The following is a 20,566-nucleotide window of genomic DNA, read 5'->3' as shown; positions in this document are numbered from 1 at the left end:
AGCCTTGACCTTTAAGCCAAACAAAAGAGGGGAGAGCTCTACTTTCTTTGCCAAATCTAAAACCCTGGGTACTATTTTGCAGCCTACTGATGAATAGAGAACTACATGCCCATTTTTTTTCTAACCACACTGAAACATTTATGGATTATCTTTATTCTGACAATATATTCTTAAATCAAAAGCTACACTTCCTTTCTGGTTTCTAATGTTTCTCACTGAGAATCAAGAGAAGGGTAATAATTGCTCTAACACTCTTAAGTGTCTTTGTGAAGGAAGGATTTCAATGTTAGACACAGAGTAGGCACTTGATAAGCATTAACTAAAACTGCACCTGAGTTGCTTGTTCCAGAAACTTTCCCAGTATGAAAGCAAAAGACGAAGGAAAGCATAGAGCAGGATCTTTTAAATAAACTCTTTTCCCCCATTCAAAAATTATTTTGTTCTTCTAAGAACATGACACCATAGTCAGAGATATAGTCTAGACGTAGAGCAGTTACCCTCCTCCTTTGATAGTTACAGATTCTAACAAACATTCACTACAAATGTACAAAGGCAAGAGGAGCCCAACCCTGAGCCCTTGGCTGCGGCACATGAGTTATCTTTCAGCAGGTGTAGCTATTCAGAGCCAGAGAGGCCTGGACGACGAAGAGACAGCACCTCAGGCAGCCTTGCCAGGAGCCACTGGGTTTCATTCTGGCCTGACCCAGAAAAATCTTATGGAAGAGAACAAGAGGCCCACGAGCTCTCTGATCTGCTGTCAACCAGCTGCAGCCAGGAGACTGCCAAAGTGCCGCAGTGACGAGGCAGCGCCCTACGGAGCCGTCTGGGAGGGGATTACCAGCCTGATCCCCTGTCTTTAGAGCCAGAAATGACTCAAGCTTCACAAACAGCAAGAGCCTGCCAGGGATGGTGACAATGAGCACTGGAGAGGGTTTTCTCCCCCTCGTTGGTGTCTCTTCCCCGCTCTTGCTGCTGTGGCAGATTCTGGACAGTGTGCAGCCTGTGAGGTAATCTGAATTCCTTGGCAACCAGCAAGTACCTGAATTCTTTCAAAACCACAGGAATCCAGCAGAGAAAAGGTAAATATCCCTGCGGAGCCAGTGTTAATTAGCAAGGAAGGCTACTGAAGAAGGAACTGGGGGTAGGGAGGAAGGGAAAGGCATTACAAACGCTTTGGGGTCTTTTCTGGATTTCCACTGAATAATATGGCTGAGGCAGAAAAGAGGCAGTCCCCAAGCGGGCCTTCTCAGCGTCTGCTCCTCCTCCACTGCGTGGCGGGAACTCGCCCAGTTCCCTGGACAGGCACTTTCATTGCCCCCAACTTGCTAGTGCTACCTATCTTTGGGTCTCTGACAACACATTTGGTTTTCAACTCAATTTTGTCTTAATTTTTTTTTAACTTTTATTTTTCCTGTTTCAGTGAAAATTTGGCTATTAGCTTTGTCTCAAAAAGGGCCTCATCAAATCATTGAGACCACATATTGGATCCACCTAAAACTGTAAAATCCAGGACAAAGTCCTTTTGGATTCCACCTATGACAGGAAAAAGAGCCCACATTTTGGTAGCAAATGGTACCCCTCTCTGGAAACTGAGTGTCCCCTGCTGGTGCAAAACAGCAACATACACGTGAAACTCAAAAGTGGGATGTGGCAAAACGCTGGACCCAAATACCAGGAAAACAATTTTTTTTAAATCTCAATATTTTGCCCATGTATAGGAAAATAATAAGTTTCCTACTTCCTATGTTAATACAACAAGGACAACTGAAATTATTAATATAGAACGAAACCATTTAGGGTCTTTTTCTTTAGTAAGTTTAAGAAGGTAAAGAATTTACACAAAATGCTTTTCACAAAACTTTATTGTGAAATGAACTCAATCCTTCTGTCACCCAAGCATTAATTTTGAAGCCCAAAACAGAAGTGATATGGGATAAGACCCTTCTTTTCTAAAGAAGGAAACCAATTGTATTGGCTGCCAGTTCTGTCTCTTTAGGAAAGATTATGGTTTTCCTTGTTGAACCTCAAAGTAAAATGGCCTAGTGATCTCATCCCAAACTGATTATTTTCAGTAATGTCTACATAAAACACACGTGACCCAAGATTAGTAGAGGCTGCAGACCTGGAGATGCTCTAGACTATTGGTGAATGTAATGACACAGTCGAGCGGATTGTGAGGATTAAAAAGCAGCAGATGAATGCCAGGATACACAGTGAGTTAAGACACAGGAACTCAGGCACATGGAAGTTATTGTGCAGAGCAATACACCCTGGCAGGCCTCTGGCTAACAGACTGTCATAATGTACTGTCCTTTTGTAAAGCTTTTACATTCACCTATACTTTTGGGCAAAATGAGCCAAAGCCCTGAAAATTCACATTTTTTGGTTCAATTTGGTTTGAGCTTTTAAAAAGCTATCTTCCAAATTATTCTGAGAAAGAGCATCCTTTTTTTTTCCTTTTAAATATACACACTCATTTCCTGCTGGAAGCAAGAGAAGAGAGTTACTCAATTCAGTGGATTCTGACTTCTAACACATACCCAACCAAAGCACTTGTGTACCTATAGTAAATTCTATAACAAACATTGGTATTGCTCTCATTTCACATCTGAACCATTGAGGTCTTAAAACTAGGCCAAATTTTACCAACAAAGAGGGCTGCTAATATTGTGGGTGAAATGTCTTTGGAATAACATGCAAAACATACTGGCATGATATCCCTGAGAGACAGTGAGCATAACCTCAATGTCTTTTCCTTATTTAAGAAATCCAATTTGTGGCAGGATATAATCAGTTCCCGAGAGGGGTACAGGAGACAAGTTGGGGTGAGGATGAATAAATGGAGGAGGACGGAGAAGACCACAATACATACACAAGAGGGAAAACTCGAGACATCTCAAATTACAAAATAGAAAGTCCTCAGCAGCTTATATACCTGAGCAGAAGTAAGGGGTATATTTTACCTTCTTTCATTCTAGACAATTTGGGGACTCAGCTCTTACCTCTATACTTCAGAGCATGAGAGCACACATGCCTACAAACACTACAGAAAACTTCTTTCCATGAAAATGTGGTCAGAGTTGGTAGTCAGTTTGTGCCCAGATGCCTGGTTCAATCTTTCACCTAAAAACTGAGAAATGTTTTCATTTTCTCCCTCCTCAATTTTCAAGGAACAAGAGGCCAGAACTAGGGAGCTTCAGCAGCCTCCAATGTTCCCAGATCTCAAACTCATAAATCCTAGTTAAGAATATGACAGGGCTTATAAATGCTGTCACTGCCACCTAGAGGTGAAGGGAGGACATGGCTCAACCAGCTAGAATCTGGTCAGCCTGCTCTCCCCCTCTGATTCTAGTCACAGGATGAATCAAAAAATCTGAGTATATGGAATAATTAAAATAAGATTCTAAAATAACAGTTGTCAGAACACAACAATATGTGTCAAAAGCACCTATACTTAAATAGGTAGCCTTCTTTTATCATGGTATTTCCCATCACTGAAGTGTATTTTCTAAAATACAGAAACACATATAGACCATGCTGTTTAACTTGTCACGACCGCTCAAATGCAAACCACCTCCTATACTGCGATGCTCTCTAAGGCCACTATGCATAAAAGGAACTTCAGGGCAAGCTAGTTGATAAATATAAATAAATATCTGTCAGTTTTGTGGTGGGAAAGAACACAGCACAGCAAAGTTACATACTTATTTTAAACAATTTAAAGGGTCAGTGAAAACCCGTCACCTGTAAAATCCTGTGGCTATGAGAAACAAAACTTCAGATTATTATAACTGGAACTTAATTTTGTAAGTAAGTCACATTACCTTAAAACCTAAAAAGTACTCCAAGAAAAACAGAATAATCTATATACAACCACTGTAAAGTATATTACTTGCAGGTGAAAAAAGAAAAAGAAAAAAAAGCAGCTAATGCCCCCTAAATATAAGAAAGCATGAAACAGCTCAGGCCTTGAGCTCTGGAGTCAAAGCCATGAGTTCAGATTCCCACTCTACTACCAACCAGCTGGGAGATCTCAGAAAAGTGACTTCAAGTTCCCTCACCTCTCTAAACCTCAGTTTCCTCAACTGCAAAAATGCATCAACTATAGGATTGTCATGAGCATTAAAATAAACTGATAAATAAATGTGGGAATTTTTTTTTCTTTCTAGATCAATTGTGAAGAACAATGGCAAATTATCTGAAGCCCTAGAGTCTTCATAACAATTGCCGTTGCATGAAAATAGGATGTGATCCTGGATGCCTGCTGGGAAAGGCGGATGTTTACACTCACACACTTGTCCGCATGTGTGGATACGCAGGTGAGACTGTACAGTAATGACACTGACTTCTGTAATATGAAACCCAACTGGGTGCCCTCTATTTCCCTGAGTTGAACATAACAGAAAGAAACAGCCTGATCTTAATATACTCTCTAATGGGTCCACTCTAATAAACACCCTCTGTCCAGAAAGTCTCTTACCTAGCCAATCCTTCTTCATAGAGGTAGATGACAAGGGGATCATAGGAAGTCACCAGCACATAGAGGCGCACATCAAACTTGAAATCTAGGAAAAAAGTTGGATTCACAGGAAAAACTAAGTCCATTTGTTTTCTGTTACAAAATAAACAAAACAATGTAACAAAGAAATATAAAAGAAAGAACAGTCCTGCTCTCCTACAAAACACAGACTGCCCACACAGCTTGCTTTCTGACGATAATTATTCATTTCACACATACATACACATATATATACCTAATAGGAGAGAGAGAGAAATGACATATATCTACTGGACAGTTTTCATACATATTTGTTATTGTATAACCTACAAAGCATTTCCTTTTTTATTATCTCATTTCATCTTCAAAATAATCCTATGAGGTAGGTAAGGAACCAGCCTCTTCTCTGGAGCCATATTACCAAGAATTTCACACTAGCTTAAGACTTACTAGAGAAGACTATGAAAATGTGAAAATAAATTTAGTGAGATCTCACCCATCCTAGAGAAGGGCCTAACCCAACTCACCATCTATGAGCAGGGGGTTGTTGATGTAGCGGGAGACCAGGATGTTCTCTTCCAGGGAAATCTGGTTTGGCTATTGAGTAAAGAGAAAGAATGAAAGGGGAGAGACACAAACAAACCCTAACTTACAACAAGGGAGCACAGTTCTTCACCTTTTAGAAATGATAATGTGGAAAACTAACACTCTAAGAAAATTTTCCTCCAAGCCACCCATATATTCAACTGGCCACATAACACACCACCTCCATAAACACCGTAGGTATCCAATTACAATGAGGGGAAAAATAAATCTACACAGCACCTCTCACATAATAAAGAGAGCCCAAACAGCTTTAAAGATTTATATACATGATATTAAATAGTTACATGCCAACAAAATAAAAGCTACTTAAAAAATAAATAAAAACTTGCTTTCTCCCAAATGTAAAGTACAATGGAAACTTTAAAATACTACCATTATTCTTAAATGAAGGCTTTCACCAAGTTGCTTAGACAACTTACAGATCTTTCCACAATGGATCCTGGCATTTCCTCTGTGAAACAAGACGGATGTTTCATTGATTCACTCAATGGTACTTGCTATGCCACTGTAGGCAAAGATCGAACTAGATCTTTTAAAGATTTTCTCAATGAAAAATGAGTCATTTATATGATAGATAATTATGAGAACTGATAATTAAGATGCTGTATAAGGCACTGGGAATACAGTGATGAAGAAAAGAGAGATAATCCCTGCCCTTGCAGAGCCTAATCTCTACTCCCAAAGAGTGTAATATTTAGGCAGAGGGACAGCAAAATATATAATTTAAAAGAGCACAAAGCAGTCTATCTGCAAGTGCAAGATGTGAAGCTGGAAAGCGGAAGTACAGACCAGTTAGAGGGGACCAGTCAGGGCAGGCTTGTCTGGGAAGAGCAGGAGCAGAAGCGGGTGCTTAAAGCTATCAAGCTCATGGTGGGAAGGAAAGGAGGCCATCATGGGAAGATGGCATGCACAAGGTCCAGGAGAAAGGAGAGCGGGCAGATGCACTAACCTAAAGATGGAATGGGGAAATGATGAAAGGTACAGTTACACAATCAGGATGGAGGGAGCCCACTGGCAAAGGAATCTGAACCCCTGGCAAGGGGAGTTTAGATTGAATATGGTTGGAAGCAAGAAATTACTGTGGATTCTTGATTAAGTAAACAGTAAGATTAAAATACCTGGAATAGAACAACTCTATGTGAGATTAGATTAAGACAGAGAAATCAGCTGGAAGTTATCACAATCCAGCTAGGACAAAAGGACTCCAAAAAGGAAGTGGCTATAATAATCATTGTGATGATAATAGCTACAGTAGCAGCAACAGAAATAACTATTAACATTTGCAGAAAAAAATAAAATTTAATAAAGGTACTCAACATTCTCTAGGTGCCAAGCGCTGTTCTAATTCTCCACAAGTATTATTTCATTTAATCCTCACCCAACCCCATGAGGTAGGTATATCATGCTCCAAATATTACAGATGAGGAAAGAGTAAGAGAGGGTTAGGAGCCAGCTCCGAGTCACACAGCTAATAATGGACAGAGCAGCACTGACCCCAGGCAGTCTGCCTCAGAGGCTCAACTCTTAAGTACCATTCACATCTTTCCCCAAAGCTCTGACCAAAAGTAATTGTCCCCCAAATTCGAAAGTTTGTCTTTAGAATAATGCATCTGCTATCTCAAATACTACAGTTATCATAGAATAACGATAATTTTGTGACCCAACAGATTATACACAACCATGATGAGCAACTCCAGAGTCACAGGAATGTGATTCCCTCTCATTTCCCACTGTCACTATCTCAAACTCAGAACACAACTTTCACACCCCATTTCTGTGCACCATGTGGACACCATGACATCAGTACTGATTCACACTCATGAATCACCCACACCGCTTCCTGACTCCCTTCATTTCTTGATCAGTTTCTCACAAGGACGATCTCTATTGTGAGTCAGCTTAGTGTGTAAGAAGTGAGGCAATCACCGTACAAGCAGCAAGCTGCAGGCTGTGTTCTAACCTAAAATTAAACAACTGCAGCTCTCTTCCTACCGAGTAACACCAATAGGCTACAACAGATACACGACCGCCAACTTTCCTCCAAACCAGAGAACACACGGGCGATGGTGTTCACTCCATGACACACCTAGCGTCCATGTGCATTTCCTCCCTTCCCTTCCTCATCATACACATCTGTCCTTCAAGTGATGCACAACATAATCCCTTACATCATTTAGGTAACTCAGTATTTGTTCAGGAGTCTGTCCCCTTCATTTCTATCTGCATCAGGAATTAACCTGTAAGCTCACAGAAGAAAAGAATGGTTTGGGTACAACTTCTTTGTATAGTGAAAGCCTTTTGATACCTTCAAGTCTGTTTTCTTTTTATCAATCCCCAATTAACTCATTTTAAATAATTTCAACTCCAAGTTCAAACTGCCCTCCCAAAGTATGCTTTAGAATATGAATTATTGGGAAAGTTGGAAATACATTAATCTTTCTAACTGGACTTTAAGATTAAAGCTCATGGTAGCTGTTAAGTGATTGTAAGATAGAATGGTACAGTGGTACCCCGGAATGGTAAGAGTGTATGCTCTGGAATCAGCTAGACCTGAGTTACAATCAACTCTACCACGTAATAAGGAAATAATAGTAACTACCTCATAGGGGTCTTATAAAGACTAAATGAGATTATATTTGTAAGGCACAGTGGTAGGCACATATTAAATGCTCAAGAAATATCCAGTTATTATTATTACTGCAAAGTCAACAGTATCTATGTGGGTCTGTTTACTAAGTTCCACAACTCCACAGCATCCCTCACAGCACGTCACCTGCCATTCTACCCAGAGCAAGGCACTGAGTTAATGAAGATACATAAGGATTAAGAGAAAGTCCCTATTTTTAAGGAGTGGCAGCACCTGGCACACAGCAAGGGCTCCCTAAATAACTGTTGAACAATGATAAAAAATAGAGAGCAAATAAGGCAACAACATATGAACATATAGAAACAAGAGAGCTGTACAGAATTATAGGCACAAATATGGGAGTGAATAGAGTGATGCAAATACCTTCCTGATACTTCAAAATCTCAGAGAAAATATTAATATTGTATTTACCACGGATAATGTGTGAGACAAGGATGACTAAATTTGACTTCCATAATCAAAGTCATACCTTAATCAGAAAACACCAGATCTTTCCCCTCCTTGATTTGAATATACTAAATTGGGAAAACATGGCATTTAGTCACGGTTACTGAAGGAGCTGGAGCAAACACAACTCTGTTCCTTTTGCTGTATTTCGGGAGTTAAAGAGCACAGCATTAAGAGACCGTGCTAGCCAGCTGGCCAAGACGCTTCCATCTGTAGGAGCTCACACTTCTCTCTTCAATATTACATAAAAGCAATGCTCTTTCTATCCTTTATCCTGTTCGTGTAATGGTAAAAGTTGCTATTTGCAGATATTTTCCAAAAGGTTATGACTATTATTGGGAATTTTTAATAAGAGGCCCTCTCACTCCAGTGGGAAGACGGGGAAAGATGTTTTTATTTGGCCCTCACATCGAACTCCGCCCTCCCCAATGTCCCCCACCCATTCGCATTAGTTCTGCTCACAGACCCTCCGCCTGAGCGCTCCCTCCCCCTCCCCCTCCAATCTAAAAGGAAAGCAGCAGCCTTGGAAAGAGTTACTTCATCCAGTTGGCTAATGGGTCACATATTCCACGGGAAAGGATCCAGGTACGGAAAAGAGGGGATGGTTAGGCCTGTGTGTAAGGAGAGGGAGAAGAGGATTAACTACATGGTTTGCAGGTCTGGGTAAAAGGTGATAAAATTCCAGTTTTGGAGTGAAATGGGAATATTTTCCCATTATGTCCACATGTTGCCAGCTTCCCCCAGTGCCTGCTGGCATCTTCCCAGGCTTCTGTCTGGCACCTTCACCAAATACCTCAAAGAATCAGACTCATTCCAAAGCTTCACTGAGGAGGAGGGGGAGGCAAAGGGTCCTGCCAAGTACTTTGATCCATGCAGGGGGTCTCAAGGGATTCAGCCCAGGGAGAGCTGGGGGGAGGAGGACAGCCTGCCAAGCACATTCTCTAAAGACTTGTCACCCACGGGTTCTCAGCCCCACCAAGGAAAGTTTAACTTTTCTATTCTTTATGATGTTGGTTTTAAAATAACAAATCACTGGGGCAAAAGAGCATTCCAAGAGAAAAAAGTCCCAGATGAGCTGGGAATAGATCCTATTCTTTTTGACTCATGTCTAAGAAAATAAAAAGCAAACTTGTACCACAGTTGACTATCAATAGCAATTCCATTTGGCAGCTCAAACCCAAACCCAAACTAGTGCCGTCTATGTGATTCAAACAACACTGGAGCTCCTGGCATGGAACTGAAGGAAAAGCTGTCGGACAGGAGCCTCCAAGCCAAGGTCAGAACAGAGACAAGAAAAGGGAGATCCAACGCACATGACCAGAGCCTTCTGTCACATGAGACCCAGGGTAAAAGCCCTCCAGAGTGACCCAGGGCCAGGTCACAGGACTTGCAGCCTGGGGCTGTAGTAGTTGCTGTGTCAGAACCAGGCCCCATTTTCTTCAGCACAAAAGGTCTGGCCATTAGTGTTTACCGCACAGTTTTTATTCCAGACTGAAAATAAGGATTTTCCAATGTGAAAGACCCTTCAGAAAGTGAGTTTCTGCAAATACAAGAAACAGCTCAGACCATGTGAAAAGAGAATTGGGGATTTAAGATGGAGTGCTGACCACACACACAACACAGCTACCTCCCCCTCTTCCAGAGTCCCAGTAAAAGGGCAGAAAAGACATTTTTAAAAGAATGAACTGATAACAAGTCTAGAAAACAGTTAAAGGAGCCAACAACAGACCAAAAGTATAACGAAATATTGAAAAACAGAAAGCACATGGGATCAGGTTGAGAAAACAGAGCAGAGGAAGCCCCAGGCCAAAATATCAGAGCTAAGAGTGACCTCCTCTCAAGGAGGCCTCTGAGAAGTTCCAAGCTGGTAATGAATAAACATGAAGAGCAGGAGTGGACCAAGGATAATTAATTAACAAATAGCATTTGGAACAGTGAGGCCAGAGGGCCTTCTCCAACACCCAAAGCTTTCGCCCTCAGGACAATGAGATACACTGGGGAGGATCCATCTTGTGTGGGGGCAGGGATCTGATAGAAGAGTGCAACTTGAGGCCAGTCTACCCCTACAAAAGACAGGAAGGAGAAAAGAGAGGAAGGGCAGCTCTGCCCAAGATGGACATCACCAAAATCTTCCTCAATATTCACAATAATGCCTGCCCTATTTGAGTGAGGGGGAAGGAAGGGGCAGGCTCCTTACCCATGTCCACCTAACGTGAAGTCAACATACTTTGCCCTTATACAAAACCCACTGTCAGAGGCCAACCAGGTGGCGTAGTGGTTAAGTTTGCATGCTGCGCTTTGGCAGCCAAGGGTTTGCCGGTTTGGATCCCAGGCATGGACCTATGCAACACTCATCAAGCCATGCTGTGGCAGCATGCCACACAGAAGAACTAGAAGGACTTACAACTAGGAATATACAACTACGTACTGGGGTTTTGGGGAGGAAAAAAAAGGAGGAAGATTGGCAACAGATGTTAGCTCAGGGCCAATCTTCCTCAAAAAACAAAAACAAAAAGCCCCCATCAGCCTCTTGTCCAGGGAGAAGCTTTAAGGGAAACAAAACAGTCCTATACAACAGCAGGGGAAACCCAGGCCAGCTGCCAATTTCAATCAGTCTAGTCTTTTGTTCATGAATATAACTCAACACCTAAGATCAGCAGAAAGTATCCCCAGAAAGACCAGCAGGCAAACTGTATCCATTAAGCAACAAAAGGCAGTTACCCAAAAAAAAGGCCAATCAGAAAATAAGAGTTTCTGGAAACTATGATAAGCCAATACAGAAATATAGTAGATGGAATGAATAATAAAATAGATAGAGCTCAAACTGGTGATCTAGAAGATAAACATAGCCAAGACAAAGAAAAATGAGAGAAAAGTTGATGTGAAGAAAAGACCAAGAATGCCTCAAAAAGGAGTTCTGAAAGCAGAAACAAAGACCAAAAAAAGGGATAATTTTCCCTGAACTTAAGAAAAATATTAGTTTCCAGACTAAAAGGTCTGACCAGATGTCCAAGAGGAAGAACGAAAAAAGACCCAGGCTTAAATACTGGTTAATTTCAGAATTCCAAACTATAAAGTTTCTATTGAGTTAAAATTTTTTTTTTACTCTACTTATAGATAAAGCAGAGAAAATGAATCATAGTTATTGGAGAGAATGTAAATATTATAAACCTTTGAAATATAAAAATAATAAAAAGTAGGGCTAGCCTGATGGCACAGTGGTTAAGTTTGCGCGCTCTGCTTTGGCAGCCTGGGGTTTGGATCCCAGGCACAGACCTACACACTGCTCATGAAACCATGCTGTGGTAGCGTCCTATATATAAAACAGAGGAAGACTGGCACAGATGTTAGCTCAGGGACAATCTTCCTCAAGCAAAATGAGGAAGATTGGCAACAGACGTTAGCTCAGGGACAATCTTCCTCACCAAATAAATAAATAAATAAAAAGTAATCAAACTTAGACATGGAATGTGGAAGGTAGGATAGGAAGTCATATAAGCACAATAAATATCAAACTAGGAATTTATACAATGTAAAGTTGAGGAAAAAAGAAAGATTAATCAACCATATTAAGTTATTAACTACTGTTGTGAGTCTAGAAAGTGAAAATAGAGTTGAGATTTTATTTTATTTTACTCGGTATATGCATTCAATTTAAAAACAACTTTTAATGAGGATCTTGCAAAGATTCAAGATACTGATGACTTTTGGGGGAAAAAAAGAGGATGAGGAGAAGAGCAGGAGGAGGGAGGGAGGGACGGAAAGAGTGAGGAAGGAAGGAGTAGAAGCAGCAGCAAGGATGCTACACCAAATTAAGGTTAATGTCCTTCATGACCTTGAGGGCAAGAACCCACAGTTCTGCTTACAAGAGAAACTAAACGTAAATACTACCAATTAATTCTTAGCACTGAGGAAGTAACAATGACAGTATGCTGAAAGCAGAAAGGGTACCTTTTTTTCTGCTGACACCAAAGCTTGCTCTCCCCCAAAATTTGATCAAGTGACTTTTTAGCCATATGAGTAACTGTTGGCATGGGAGGAGGTTACTGTCAGCAAGGTGAACGGCAGCCTACTCACACCCAGCCTCAACTGACACTTCTGAATGCAGATTTCAGAAAGGAACACCTGCTCTTAATGAAAAGCAACCACATCAGTACCCAGGACCAAGGGTGAAGGAGGGAAGAAGCAATGAGGAGACAGGTTGCCATCTGCCGCATAGCATACTTACGTTGTTGATCAGGTAGACGCCCCGCCCCCTAGAAGAGGCCACAGGTTTTACTATCCAAGGTCCCCGGTCCTTTGAATATGAATCTGCTCAAAATATTGAGAGATAAAAATGGGGAAAGAGAAACAAAGAGAAAGAAAGGACATGAGTTTATCATCCTCAATTTCAACAATGGTTATCTACTCAAGTACCCAAAGAATTTTCCAAATTTCTAAGTGTACGGCAGCAGTTAAAATAACCTGTATTTTCGGACTAGCCTTAAAAATGAAAACAAAACAGAGAGAGAGAGGAAGAAAAAGAGAGGGAAGAGGAGAAAGAGAGAAGGAGGGAGAGGAGAAGACAGCAAAATGACAGAATATATTTCTTCCACCATTTCCCCTCTGGAATGAGAGGATGAAAACAAAATAAAGCAAATATCTGGATGTTAGTCTACTACTGTCACAAACAACCTTCATGAATCTTTGAGATTCTTGTTTCCACTAATTAAAGGACCTCCAGAGGCTCCCACTGCAGACAGTGACAACGTGAGCCAAAAGCTGGATCTCCTATAATATGGTTACTTTCCTGAAGCAATTTCTCTGAGCTTATAAGAAAATATCACCTTAAATAGAACAATGTGCAAGTAGAGAGGGAGGACAATAATTTACAAGTGATTACAAGATGTCCTTTATTTTTATTTCTTTCCTAGGTTTACACTTTAAATATGTTTGCAACACGGGAAGAGAAATCAGACAACCTACAGTAGGGCTCCCAGAGGCTTGCAGATGGCTCTGTCCTTGAGGAAGGTCAGAGGACCTAGGAGGGAAGCAAGGACAAAGGACTCTCCCTCTGATATGAGCATAACTGTCTTTTCAAGGCCTCGCAACAGGAACTTGACTTTGTTAGTGCCACAAATCATTTCACCAGAAGAAAAAGATCCCCTTATCCACTCTCCCCCATCTTCCCTTGCTTTTCCCCTTGATGCAACCCAACAGAATTAGGAAAAATGGAACGTGCCACATCGAACTGAAAACTCCAGGAGCAATTCCACTTCTAGAAATGTATGCTCTACTTCTACTCATACATGTGAAATGTTGTACATAGAAGACCATTCAATGCTGCATTATAAGAACAAAAGATACCCATCGATTAATTAAATACGCTATATTGCATGTGTAATGATGGGACTAGCAAACTTTTTTTGGTAAAAAGCCAGATAATAAATATTGCAGGCTTTGCGGGCCATGCAATCTCTGCCATAAGCAATATGTAAACAGAGGGGCATGGCTAGGTTCCAATAAAACCTTATTTATGGACACCAAATTTCCTATGATTTCCACATGCCACAAAATTTTATTCTTCTTTGGGTTTTTTTAACCATTTAAAAATGTAAAAACCAGTTTTAGCTCAAGGGATGTATAAAAACAGGCAGAAGCCTGGATTTGACTCAAGAGCTATAGTTTATAGACACCTGACCTACATAATGGAATATTAAGCAAACACACAAAACGAGAACATTATGAATGAAGAGATATGAAATGAGCTCAAAGACAGGCTGTTCAGTGAAAAAAGGGAAGTGCAGGGCAATGTAGCGTATGCTTCCATCTGTTCACACACACACTCAAGCAACATGCCAGTAAGTGCAGAGAATGTCTCTAGAAGAATAGGCAAAACTCTAGTAACACTGAGAACATGATGACTGAGACACAAGAAGAGAAAGGAGGCTCTTCACTGATTATTGTTTTGTATTTTTTTGGTACCATGGGAATATATTATCTTTCAAAAAACATAACGCATAATTTGAAAGTCCTGCTACAGATGACATATATATAATTAAGACAAATTAAATCTCTATAAAGTGAAGCCATTGAATGTACATATACAGTTTATGCATTTTTCCATTTTGCCATTTCCCCCAGATTCTGAAGAGACAATAGATTGAGCACAGAAGAAGCTATTAACAGTAAAAGAAAAAAAAATTACAAAATTTTCTAAACTTCACTCATTCAATACTTCTAAGTACCCAATTCAAGTCAATCAGTTTGCTAGGTGGGGCACAGAGGAGTGAGAAAGACAGTCCGTGCCCTCATGGAGATGAGACTAGCAGAAAAGGCAGATCTTGAACAAGTCACTACAGAGACACTGAGAGTTACAAAGAGGAAGCGCAGAGGACTACAGGAATGCCTAAGAAAATGACCAAACCCGTCTGGAGACAGTACCCTCTGCAGTGACAAGCAGATGTAGAAAACTCTTGTTTTCAGAAAAGGGAAAATCTAGTTAAATCTAATTTTTGCCACCTAAAATGTTTAATGAATCTTACTCTGTGAACTAGCCTCATCAGAAGTTTCTGCCTCTTCAGCTGATTCACTTTTACCATGTTCTTGAAATTCTAAACACCAAAGACTTGTCCTTCAAGCTAGGCTTTTCTCCTTGATTTGTTATATTTCAGAACAAAGGTTGATTTCTTTCACAGGTTCTAAAAATGTGGGTAGGAAACAAGAAAAGTCAGAGGCAAGAGGAGGGCAAAGAGCTCAGCAGCCTGTCAGGATGAAGATGTACTGGACAGGGTCTGCAATTCTTTCTACTGCCTTCCAGGTCCTATGGTGGCAGCACGCTCTGTTGAATGGAAAGAGCACTGAGTCAGGAGTAGTAAGACCTTAGTTCTAATCTTGGCTTTTCAAGCGTAGGACACCAAGGGTAATCTGCCTAAACTGTCCAGTCTCATCTTTAAACGAGGGGCTTAGTCTGATGTGCTGAAATCTCATAATTCTAATATTATGATTCTGTACATTTACTGACTGCTTGGAAAGCCAGTCATCTGCAGTTAACTGGCTGACACCAAAATTTTGCTCATTCCTTAGAATCATTTCTCAGTCTCTCCTGTAACTAAAGGTGGCCATAGGACACAATTCTGGCCAATAAGAAATAAGCAGAAATCTGCTGGGCGTTTTGGGGCAAGTTTCCCTTTCTGATGTGGTGCCACCCTACCTTCCTTGTTGCTTCCTTCGTCCTCTTAGAAAGCTGTCCACTTGGGGGAAGTGGCTGAAGTTGGCAGGAGATTCTTAGTTAGGTTCCTCAGGGTCACAGACCTCCCATTCTACTACATACTGTAACTGGCAACAGTGGCACCAAGAGTCTAGAAAGATCTGTGCCATGTATTCCTGGGAACGGTTTGGCAGCATCCAGGCTTTCATATCTCTTGAGGTAGTGGTTGGTCTCTGGGCTAAATCTCTACAGAGATGGATTTAAGGTTTTCTTTTACTAGAACAAAAAGCTATAAATTCATGAGATCCACTTTGGCTGGTATCTAGTGTCTTTAGGCAATCCTCACGACCGTTCCTTATCAGGTCCCTTTCAAAGGCCCTTTGCAGACTGTTCCCACCCCTTTCTGCCCCTCTCAAACACTCAAAGACGTCCCTAGGCCTCTCACTCCTGGTGTGTGTCCTCAACACTCTCCTCACCAAGAAGGCTGGGAATCTGTAACACAAACCCACTTGCCTGCTTTCCTCTCCACCTAAGACTTCAGGTCATCACCTAGCCTTCTTCCTTCCCTCCTTTTAGGGCAGAGACAAGTCCACCTCCTTCTTAAAGCTCACCCTGCTACTTGGGCTCTTGATTTAACCCTCTCCTGCCTCCTCTGGGACCTCATTCCCTTGCTCATATCTTCTAGCTCTCTCTCCCCTCTGATTTCTCTGTGGTGCTTCTTCTCTTTCTTTTTCTCCCTCTTGGCAATCACACCACCTCCATACCTGCAACTTCCAGAATCTCTATCTTTGGCCAGCACTCAAAACTGCCTTTACAAGTGCCAGCAAAACATCCCCACACAGATAACTGCAGGCACCTCAAATCCAGACCTGGCCCAAAATTTAACGCTCCTCTCCCCTTTAACACTCTTCCTTTACGTTCCTGGTTCACTTTCCGGTTAAAGACTTAGTGATCTTCCTAGCGTCTCAGACTCACACCTCTGGAGATATCTTTGACCCCTGCCTCACTCCTCATAGCCAGCTAATAAACCTTGTTCATTCTACTATTCTTTCTATTCCCACCTTTCCAGTCCGGCTACCTGGGTGTGTCCATCTACACTTCTTATCTGGATCACAGCTATAACCTTCAAAGAGTTCACTGTGTGTCTTCCCCCTGCTCCCTCCAATTCATTTCATAGTTATTTTTCTTAAGGCCAGCCTGTTCATGTCCCTTTCCTTCTCAAAAAAACTCCTACTGCTCACACTCAAGTAAGCACTGAGGGTCAGGAATACAAGAGTCATGGAGAAACTGGAACTTCCAAGTCATAATATGCTAGGTAGACACCAAAGGAAAAGAAGAGAACTTAAAACAGACTTTACGAAGGAGAGGAATGTCTCTTTGAAAGAGGAAGTGGTAGGAATAAGTGGGTTTTGCCCCTAGTATGTAAAATTGGCAACACAATTCACCTAATGATGTTAGATTTCTCCCTACTGGATTTAAGTTTAGAAGTCACGCACTCTGGACAACTGGCAAAGAATGACTGGTATCCTGGCAAGACTGAAGTGAAGAAGATTTCTCTTTACTATCATGTCTTCCCAGGCCTCCCTCTTCCACAAACACAGTAAGTCCTTGCTGTGGTCTTTGGGTGGCAGTGGTAATGAGAGGTTCATTTTGGGGACTGAGGAACACCATTTGCCTGTAATTTAGCCCTGGGCCTAAATGCGGCAGCTGTGGGTTGCAGGTGTATTAATTCTGTGTGCTCTACTGACCTTTTGAATTGACTTTTGTTAAAAAGTAGAACACACCAAAGTCTGAACCATATGCTGAAGCAGCAGTTCTACTGAAAGACAGGTGAGGCTTGAACCGCTGGAGGAAGCCTACCTCTACCCAATCATCTGAAGGATGCCAGCCCTCAGCCTGCCTCCAGGGGTGGGGGAGCACTGAGAAGAAAAAATAGCAGACAGGAGAAAGGGAATTTTTCAACTTAGATTCCTTTCATCTTTAATAGGGAACCTTCCTGGACTTTAATTTCTCATTAGGAGTTCAACAAGAGGAGTTCATATTGAGGACCCTTTTATGTTGCTGACACGTTAGTTGAAGCATTTTTATGTTGGCTTATAACGTCGTTTTTTATTTTATTACGTAACAATACATCTCAATGTAATTTGAAATAGGAAATAATATTGCACATTTATTAAGCACCCATCAGGCATCATTCCAAGTGCATTCCATATATTAACCTATTTAAAAATCCGAACAACACTATCAGGTCAGTACTGGTAATAGTTTCATTTTACAGAGGAGGAAGCTAAAGCACAGAGAGGTTTAAGTAACGTAGCTAAAGTCACATAACAAAAATTCTTAACTGCAAATTTTCAGCTTTAGGGGTACTATAGCTTTGAAGTTAACTTAATTCACCTAATTAACATTCTCTTATGATCCATTTCAGAGCCGCCTGTGGGCAAACACTGAACTGCCAAACAATGGCCCCAGCCACAGCAACAAGTGCTATCAGAGAAATGGCCTCACCAAGATGGAAGGGGGAGATTCTGATGACGGCCCCTGATGACGAAAGTCCCAGAAGCTGAAGACCCCACTGGGTAATGATCCAGATTGTTAAGTCCAACAGGTTAAAAGAATCCAAAGTCAGGAAGTCTAGAGAGAACTTTCTCTTCCTTTACCCATAAAACAGGAATAGTCTCTCTCAGACTTACTGAGAGGAAAACTCTCAATATGCCTCTCCTCTCTCTGTGTTGTACCTGATCCTCCTCATAGAGGTGACTTCTCTCATTGGCAATATTGAGAAATGGTCATTGTGTGCACACTGCCCAGCGTCTTCAGCAACACAGTGCAGTGGTGAAGAGCATGGCCTCTGACAACAAACTGCCAGGTCTGAATCCTAATTCCACCACTTGTCAGCTGCATAACAAGTTTCTTAACCTCTCCGTACTTCAGTCTCCTCATCAGTGAAACTGGGAGCAATAAGAGTACCTACCTCAGAATATAGGTGCCACTTAGGAGAGGGCCTAACAGACAGGAAATGTTCATTAAGTGTCAGCTATTATTATTATTATCACTATTTAGACTCTCACAAAGACCTGCCTCCAACCTCCTCTGTACTCATGCCTCTCCCGTGCACTAAGCCTACTGAGTTGGGGTCAGGCTCTGACCCCATGGAGGAAAGCCTAAGATAGCCCATCTCCTCTACCTGGAGCTGGGGAGGTGAGTTCACTTCAAGGCAAAAGAAACAAGCAGCCCACTGAAACCCAAAGGTGGACCACGTGTTCCTCTCTGGCTTTACCAGCAGTACAGCTGACATTTAGATTATGGCTCCCACATGTATTTTTCAATTAGTCTGGACTTTAAGGAGAGAGAGTGTGACTAACTGGTACCTCCAAACCCCAACACCAACAGACGCATGACACTTGTACCCTAAAAAACGTAAGTCACACAAGTCCAGAAATCAAAGTGAGCAGAATAGTCCTTAAAGGGGAAAAGACACAGCAAAAAGGAAGCACATGTAGTTGAAATGCAGAAGTATATACATCCTTACATAAGCACTAACTCTTATCAAAGAAGAAGAGACCTTTTGTACAAGACAAGGGCACATGTATACGATACCAATGTGTCCTCCCATAAATAATACCAACAAGCTTATTAAGAATAAACATACAGGTACACAATCAGAATAAAAACAGTTTTAAAGTTATCTCTGCAGCTGTTTTACTAAAGAAACACAATTTGTAAGGATCTGAAAAGCCCTGCTTGGTTAGTGACTCGAGGCAGCCCTCGGGGTAAGTCTGCCTGAGCCCAGGTGCTGAGGATGGGGAGTCAGTCAAGCACTTACTGCAGAATTCCGCATACTCAGCCGGCAGCAGGAAGGTCTGAGGGAGGATGTGGAAAGCCTTGAAGCCATGCGTATGCTGCATTCGAATGATGTTTTTGTACAATCGGTCCTTCCGGGTTAGTTCATATGACCTAAAAATCATAAAAGTATTCCCATTTTAGTAAATCACAACTCAGGTTTTCCTGTGTTGTCACTTTCTAGAGAGTTCATAGTTCACAGTTCCAGAGGATAGTATTATACCCCAAATCTATCACTTTGTCAACCTCAAAGGTTTATTAATCATTTCCATGAAATGAATATCTTAGGTAAGATTTAGTCACTAAGGTAGAATTTACGTACAGTAAAATCTGCTGTTTTCAGAGTATAATTCTATGAGTTTGAACAAACACATACTACTATGTAACCGCCACCAACATCAAGATACAGAACAGTTCCAACATCCCAGAAAGTTACTCCAAGTCCCTTTGCAGTCAACCCTTCCAATCACCTCCAGGCCCTGGCAAACACTCCTCTGTTTTCTGTCCCTGTAATTTTGCCTTTTCCAGAAAGTGAAATAAACGGAACCCTATGGTATGTATCCTTTTGAGCCTGGCTTCTTTCACTGAGCATAACACAGTTGAGATTTATCCTTGTTGCTGCCGGATTAGCATTTCATCCCTTTCCATTGCTCAGTAGTAATCCATTGTTTGGGTGTACCACAGTTTGTTTAACCATTCTCCAGCTGAAGGACATTAGAGCTGTTTCTAGTTTTTGACTATTATGAACAAACTTGCTATAAGCATTTGTGTACAGGTGTTTGTATGAACATAAATTTTTTGTTTCTTTTTTTTTTTTGAGGAAGATTAGCCCCGAGCTAACATCTGCTGCCAATCCTCCTTATTTTGCTGAGGAAGCCTGGCCCTGAGCTAACATCCGTGCCCATCTTCCTCTACTTTATATGTGAGACGCCTGCCTCAGCATGGCCTGACAAGCAGTGCCATGTCCACAGCCGGGATCCGAACTGGCAAACCCTGGACTGCCGAAGCAGAACGTGCACACTTAACTGCTGCGCCACCAGGCCGGCACCCTGAACATAAGTTTTTATAAGTGTTTGTGTGAATATAAGTTTTCATCTCTCTAGAAGAGGGACTGCTGGGTTTAATGAGATTGTTTAGTAAGTTGTATTACTTATCTATTGCTGCATAAAAAAATTACCCCAAAACATAGCAGCTTAAAATAAGTATTTTCTATCTTGCATGGTTTCTGTGGGTCAGGAATGTGGGAGTGGCAGAGCTGGGTAGTTCTGTCTTGTGGTCTCTTATGAGGTTACAGTCAAGACGTTGGCCAGGGTTGCAGTCATCAGGCTTGTCAGGG

At 41.4% G+C, this 20,566-nt stretch overlaps 1 protein-coding gene and 1 long non-coding RNA gene across 51 annotated transcripts in view; one reads left to right on the top strand and one right to left on the bottom strand.

Annotated features, from left to right (window-relative positions):
- Positions 1–20,566, bottom strand: part of TTLL5 (tubulin tyrosine ligase like 5) — a 280,680-nt gene that overhangs the window by 233,464 nt on the left and 26,650 nt on the right. For all 50 annotated transcript variants that reach the window (XR_011432241.1, XR_011432240.1, XM_070250190.1 and 47 more), the window contains exons 6-9: positions 19,214–19,344; positions 12,427–12,509; positions 5,026–5,095; positions 4,481–4,565 (exon numbers count right to left, since the gene is read on the bottom strand). Coding sequence is in view for 48 of the 50 variants with exons in the window: in XM_070250190.1 (XP_070106291.1) it covers positions 4,481–4,565; positions 5,026–5,095; positions 12,427–12,509; positions 19,214–19,344 (369 nt within the window). In the remaining 2 variants the exon portion in view is untranslated. The remainder of the gene's footprint in view (positions 1–4,480; positions 4,566–5,025; positions 5,096–12,426; positions 12,510–19,213; positions 19,345–20,566) is intronic.
- On the top strand, positions 625–20,416 carry LOC138920669 (uncharacterized). Its single transcript, XR_011432242.1, has 5 exons — positions 625–1,079; positions 4,170–4,319; positions 13,112–16,987; positions 17,816–17,966; positions 20,055–20,416. It is a non-coding gene; the product is annotated as an uncharacterized lncRNA (long non-coding RNA).

Source organism: Equus caballus, chromosome 24 (genome assembly GCF_041296265.1).
Source record: "Equus caballus isolate H_3958 breed thoroughbred chromosome 24, TB-T2T, whole genome shotgun sequence".
In the NCBI taxonomy this organism is placed as follows: domain Eukaryota; kingdom Metazoa; phylum Chordata; class Mammalia; order Perissodactyla; family Equidae; genus Equus; species Equus caballus.
Note: the sequence above shows the minus strand (reverse complement) of the source record. Positions and strands in the feature narration are given on the sequence as shown.